The following is a 7,225-nucleotide window of genomic DNA, read 5'->3' on the forward strand; positions in this document are numbered from 1 at the left end:
GAACAACTTCAATATTGAAGCAATATTGACTTATACGCATATAGCAATACACATATATTGCTTTTTGAATCACTTTCAATGTGAGTTATACATATACTTTTAATGTCATTTAAAGTCTTGTTCAGTGAAAAATGGTAACTCTGTTTGACTTGCCTTTTCTGAGTCAATCATGAAACTGTTTAATGAATTAGCTGAGATATAGTAAGAAAGAAAACGTTGTTTAGTTTTGCTTTACTCAGCAGAGATACGAGAGTAAGTTCTTTTCAGGTAGTGAGTTGAATGGCCAAAATCACAGTGCCATTTCCTACTTCACATTGTGTCCAGTAAGTAATACAGATTTGGTCACCATGTTCTTAGCATTTTTTTTCAGGGATGTCACACGCACCGCGGAGGAGCTGAGTAGGTAGGTGCTTGATCTCTCTCAATAGGACTTCCTTCCACAACAGAGCTGGCTATTGAAGTGCCTCCTGAGGCTTTCACTGAGCAGATAAAGAGTAAATGGATTGACACAAGAACTGCAAAAGCTCAGAACCCGGGCCACTAAGGTGACAATCATGTGGCCTAGAGATGGGTCAATCTCATTATAGTTGAAAGACCTATACACGTAAAGGATGTGATTTGGAAACCAGCAGAAGACAAAGCAACACACAAAGAGACCAGCACAATTTTGGCCAGGCGTTTCCGTGTTTCCATCTGCAAATATAAGGAAATAGTCCCACCGATTAAAATGAAAACAGAGGCAGCCACATTCTAAAACACATCATGGTACAAAAGATGTAAAACTTAGCATGCAAATGCACCCAAAAGCACAAAAAGGATTTTCCTAGTCAAAGTAATGATTTTAACAATTTGATGAAGCCTATTTTGGTCACTATACTAATTTCACTTTAAAATATTTGACAGTTTATAAATGGATATGTCTTCATGTTAAAACTGTGATCTTGAAAAATTTCTTATTTTTAACTCTTTTTCCTTTGCTTAACGTCTTACTGTGATCACTATAAATATAAATCATTTGTTTGTATTAAATCCATTGAATTAATAAACCACAGAATATATTCAAGCTTAGAAAATTTTTAAATCAGACTATTTTAAATAAGAAATACTGATCTATTGAAAAAGGGCATGACTTTTTTAAAACACTTATCCACAAAAAAAAACAACCTTGAGATTTAATTTAAACTTCTGACTCTCATAAATCAAAATAACCTGACATAATTGTCATTTCTATAAACATTACTATGTTCAGCTGCCTAACCTTAAAATAAAAATAAAAACATTTTCTATCTTTTCATGAAATTCACCTCATATGTTTACTGTTTTATAAGAAGGTCTTCAGGAATGTGATAAATAGACAAAATTCAAATATGGGACATTAATCGTTTTAAATCTAAAAATCATTTTCTAACATCTAGAGTCCAAAGTTTAGCTCACATTTGTCTAATTTGTTTGAATATTTAAATAAGGCAACATGAAAGTGAAAACATAATTTACTAAGATATTTATAGTAGATAACATATTTTCTGAGCTAAAACTATTGGTAGTTAACTAGAATATACCAGAGAAGTCTGGAAAGGTTTAGGACTGAAACAGATCTGACACTGGGGAGTAAGTAGTAGTGAATGGTGACAGTAAACAAAGGTGCAAGTGAAAAGGAATCTAGTTCAAGAAGCAGAATGTGGTACTCCAGATGTATCCCAGTGGCATAAATTAGGCAACTTGGCCTTATAAATGAGGTGGATGTGAAATTTACATTACTAAGCACAGTCCTCCCTAGCAGGTGGAGCATAGGTGCAAGAATTTCACAGCAGTCTATACTTGGAGATTCAAATGTATAGGTAGGCTGTTAGCATTGAGATTACTTCTTGGAAGATGTCAAGCCCAGTTACCCAGCCAGAGTTTATAAATCCCAATAGGGAAATTCACATACACACACACACACAAAAGTCAGAACTAAGGCCACTGAAAAACAAAAATGTGGAGGTGGGGAAGGTCAGAGGAACTCAACTTTAGAAACCAAAGCAAAAACTCAGATACCCAAACTGAGATACAAATTGGATTACAGGGCTCTGAATAAAAGGATTGTACATAAAGGGAAAAGTACAGTGAGCCTATGACCCAGACATTTTTGCTTCAATGATGCCAGGTATTGAGGTAATAAATATATTACTTTTTCTAATAATTACTTTAATGACTTGTATTTTTTAAGCCTTTAAAGCAGATGTGGATCACTGATGTTTATGGACATCAATAAATAGAGGTCACCATCTGCACACAAAAACCTTAACCAGATTTAGTGCCCAAAGCCCCAGCCTGTGCCTCCATCTACAGCCCATCAAATTTTAATCATCTGTGATTCAACTTGTTTTCATTCAAACTGGGGAGCAGGCATCCATGACCTCCCCATACCTATAGAACCCTTTGGCAGAAGTTCCTCACTAGGAATGCACAAATGTACAGCTTGAAACTGTCCCATAACTGCAGTATTTCCATCTTTTTCTAGATTAACGCAACTGGTTTTACCTTACATTAGTACTATGTATTCTTTAGAGAAGAAAAAGTACATAAGGTGCAGGTCGTAGTTTTAAAATTAGTATATAATATTTATTTATCGGAAAAGCTATAAAGTTGAATTAGACCAAGTCCTACTTCAGCACCAGCCCACCTTCTGATCACTCTCACTATTGCTCTGCTGCCCTCTGTTCCCAGTCTCTCATTTTGGCATCTTAGCCAAACCTCATCCCCAGACCCCAGCAGTGTCCTACAGTCCTTTCCTGATGCGTCCTTCCCCCAGACTTTCTGTCATCTTTAGTGAGCTAATGGGAGAAGAAAAAATAATTGAATAAATATATACTTATAATGTGAAATTCTTTTCTGGTTTGTTATGTGTTTCTTTGCATAAACATTTGCACATAAAGAAAAGCCACCAGAGACATTAATTTCAAATGAGCCTAGGCCCAGATGTCAGATAAGCTGGACCTCAGTGGGCTTTTAGAGCTAACACATGGCCACATATTAGAGAACGCCCAACATCCCTTCCAGTTCAGGCTAGTGCATGTTCCAGTGCCCTTCTGGCTGTTCTAATCCTTCCTGATATTGAAAGCCCATGAAAGAGAACTCAAAATAGCACCTACTGCTTCTGCCCAGCTTGCTCCCAACACACACACCTACCAAGCTTACCTGTTTTTTGGTAATGTTCATTGTATTCTCCCAGAAGATTATGTGCACTTTTAATTAAGTCCTTGCAATATGATAATAATAAATACTAATAATAGCAAGTGGTATAAGGAAGTAGACCAAGAAGAGGAGCACTGAATGAATCTTTGGATGTAATTCATCAGTCTGAGGATAGGGTATACACGCCGTGAAGCTGACGTTATCCAAGCCACCGATGTGCGCCACTTGGGAAAACACGGCTTCTGGAACAGCCAACAGCACCGAGACCACCCAGATACCCACGGCCTTCACACAGGTCCACAGCACCGCCCCTGATGTCTGGATATCCATGGGGTTTACAGTGGCTCTGTACCTGGACAGATAATACATTTCAAATTACTCTCTTAAGAAAGAAAAATTAAAAAGAGAAAGGAAAAGAGAGAGAGAGATCTTACTAAAAGAGAGGTGCCAACACCCCATTATTCCCAGGCTGTTATGTACTGTGTGCAATAACTAAGATCCTTGGTGTCTCTCTGTCTAAAAGTCATTCCACTGCTTATTAGCACAGAAGACATGAAGAGAAAAACAAATATTTTAAATTGTCCTTTCCCAAATTGCAGTAATTTGCTTACCTCCTTCACAAGTATTTTCTAAATCTACACGTACTACAAGTATCATTGTATATTGAATATTTTTATTTAAATACTTTTATTTCCAAAAAATCTATTACTACTGAAATTGATATAATATACAATAACCATAAAATATAAAATGTTCACAAAATAGTATTATTAAAATTTACCTGGATACTCTTCTAGAGCTTCTGAGGCTGGGTCTCCTACTTTTTTTTCTTAAGGACATTAAGAAATCTTAGAGACTAATCCAGACTGGGATTTTCTCCCTAATTCAGTCATAAGGACGAAAAGAACTGAAAATGGAATAACATTCTGTCTTTACAGTTCAAATTTCTTTAATGTCAAGACCTCACGCAGTCTCCTCTCCTCCCACCTAACACCATCGTAGTGGTAAATGAACCACACTCCAGGACGCAATGGCTTAAACAATCCAAGCCTCTATACCTCACTCAATTACACATGACTATTAAGCAAGGTAATAAAAATACAAACCGAGCAAAATTGTATATAAACCTCACATTACTTATATCTGTCTTTAAAAGTATTTCAGGTTACAGTATACCTAGGAGGTTAACAAGATACAGCAGAAAGCGATTTTAGTCAGACAAGTCTGCACTGTTATCTCATCTCTGATATCCTTTGGAAAATCACTTAAGATCTTTTTCTTCATCTGTAAGGTGGGGATAAAAACACCACCCTCAAAGTTTTGTGATTAGAAAAACTGTATAGAACACCTATTACAATGCCTGGCACCTAGCAGATATTAACCATGCCATGACCCTGTACCTTCTCCTTATTTACATTTGAATTAGTCTGATATTCTAAAAATTCATAATATTTCAAGCTACATAACAAGCAGATAAAGTCTCCTTCTGAGGTTCTCTAAAGATGCGTCTCATTGCCCACGGGACAGAAGCAGCCCCCAGCCTCAATACCTTTCCGAGGGGAGCCTCTAATGCAATTTTAATTATTTTTAAAATAATGATTTTCTTATTTTTTTCAAGCATCACATCAGTCAATTTTAACTCCTTTTACTCTAATTCCCAGATACAGTCTCTCTCCTTCTCCCCTCTTCCTCTCAGCCCTTCCTTTCTCCCTCCTCTCCCCAGGTACACTCCCTGCCCCTCTCCACTGCTTTTCTAGGTCACCCACAGTTACCTATGCCCTTAACTGTGGGCGCTGAGGGCAGTGAGAGTGAACACGTACATCCCCACGGAGGTGAGCTGGATCACCCGGATGAGTTTGCAGCCCACCTTCCCGAACACCCACTCGTCAAAGAAGTAGCGGGATTTGTTACCGTATGCTAACACATATATATGGAATCTAAGAAAAAAAAAAAAAAGGTCATGAAGAACCTAGGGGTAAGACAGGAATAAAGACAGAGCTACTGGAGAATGGACTTGAGGATATGGGGAGGGGGAAGGGTAAGCTGTGACAAAGCGAGAGAGTGGCATGGACATATATACACTACCAAACGTAAAATAGCTAGCTAGTGGGAAGCAGCCGCATAGCACAGGGAGATCAGCTCGGTCCTTTGTGACCACCTAGGGGGGTGGGATAGGGCGGGTGGGAAGGAGGGAGACGCAAGAGGGAAGGGATATGGGGACATAATGTATATGTATAACTGATTCACTTTATTACAAAGCAGAAACTAACACACCATTGTAAAGCAACTATACTCCAATAACGATGTTAAAAAAAAAAAAAAAAAGAGAGAGAGAAGTAGCAGGAAGCATCCACAGGGACGCAGGTGATCAGCAGCAGCATGTCCCCAACGGCCAGGTTAGAGATGAAGATGCTGGGGGCGCTCCTCATGGCGCAGTTGGTGATGAAGATCTTCACCAGCATGATGTTGCCCAGCAAGCCCACTGTGATGATGAGCAGGTAGAGGGACGGGATCACACAGCGGATCACGAACTTCGCAGTGGTCCCGTCCGGGGCGGGTAGGAAATCCCTTTCCGAGACCTCTGGAACGAAACCGCTCTGATTCACGCCCGTGGTCCGGGAGAGGTTGGAAAGAGACTCGGGGGGCATGGTCTCTTTCCCAGGAGAGTCCGCTGGAGTTTTCCTGCACCCAGGTGCCTTGAAAAGTGCAACGCACTCTTGGGCTTAATGGATTTCCCTGTTGCCAAGTTTACCTCCCGCGGGGATCACGTCACACCGCCTTGTCTGGAGGAGGACCGGGCCGGGTGAGAAGACTGGCCACAGGCTCCAACCTTTCACTTTTAGAAGGGGCACGCACATTGGCTCCTGCTGGCTAGAAGTTGAGTCTTTGTTCCAGTCCTCAATGGTTTGTTCTCGCTTATAGATAGCGGAGAACAGCCTTTTTGTGAACAAAGATTTATCCCTCTGGAATTAATTAAAATACCTGCCAGGGCTTCCCTGGTGGCGCAGTGGTTCAGAGTCTGCCTGCCGATGCAGGGAACACGGGTTCGTGCCCCGGTCCGGGAAGATCCCACATGCCGCGGAGCGGCTGGGCCCGTGAGCCATGGCCACTGAGCCTGTGCGTCCGCAGCCTGTGCTCCGCAACGGGAGAGGCCACAGCAGTGAGAGGCCCGCGTACCGCAAAACAAACAAACAAACAAACAAAAAGGAACAACAACAACAAAAAACCTGCCAGACCTTTCTCGGGGAGGGGAGGAAGTCATCCTGTCGCTCTCCAGCGAACCGCCGCTGAAACGCTAGGAACTAGCGTGGGGCGGCTGGCACCTTGCTGGTCCCACAGCTTTGCTCTTGTTTCTGCAGTTCCTGCTGTATTGTGTGGGACTGGAGAGGCTCTGAGTCCTCTCTCGCACACTGCCTCCCTATATAGATCTATTCTTACCCACATCCGAGTAGGAGACGCCCCAGACATAAGTCTGTGAACCTCTGAAGATTTGGGGGCTGAGCTGGTGAGTCCCTGAGGCTCTCGCTGAATTTAGGAAGGAAAAGGAGTGACAAAAGAGGAAGTAAATGAATGGAATTCCCTCCCTACTTTTATTCCTTGATCCACTTTTCTCACCCCAAATATAGAAACTTTCCTACTGCTGGCATATTATTCTTTAACTTACAGTTTATTGAAATATAGCATGCATAAGGTACACAATTCTTAAATGTAAGTTCAGTCTAACCACCATTCAGAATCTACAATCTAACCACTATCCCCTAATGTCACCACTATTCATTCTGCCTTTTATCATCTAAAGTTAGTTTGCCTGCTTTTGAGCATCATATAAATGAAATTATAAAATGTTTAATCTTGTGTCCAGCTTCTTTTACTCAACATTATAGCTGTGAGATCCACCCACATTTTTGTGTGTAGTATTTTTTATTGCTGTATACTATTCCAGTATAAATATATCACTGTTCGGGTATCCCTTCTAATGTTGATTGACATTTGGATTCTTTATAGCTTTAGCTAATTTGAGTAATGTTTCTGTAAATATCCATGTGCC

General features: G+C 40.5%; 1 protein-coding gene across 1 annotated transcript; it reads right to left on the bottom strand.

Moving 5' to 3' along the window:
* Positions 1-289: 289 nt before the first annotated feature.
* NMBR (neuromedin B receptor) lies at positions 290-7,000 on the bottom strand. The gene is given in 6 exon segments (XM_022562873.2): positions 290-652; positions 655-697; positions 3,186-3,237; positions 3,240-3,529; positions 4,950-5,081; positions 5,524-7,000. Coding segments are annotated over 6 exon segments (1,182 nt in total). The 5' UTR covers positions 5,826-7,000.
* Positions 7,001-7,225: the final 225 nt, after the last annotated feature.

Source organism: Delphinapterus leucas, chromosome 12 (assembly GCF_059928025.1).
Source record: "Delphinapterus leucas isolate spDelLeu-1000000601 "Yukka" chromosome 12, BTC_Dleu_Yukka2, whole genome shotgun sequence".
NCBI classification, from domain to species: Eukaryota; Metazoa; Chordata; class Mammalia; order Artiodactyla; family Monodontidae; genus Delphinapterus; species Delphinapterus leucas.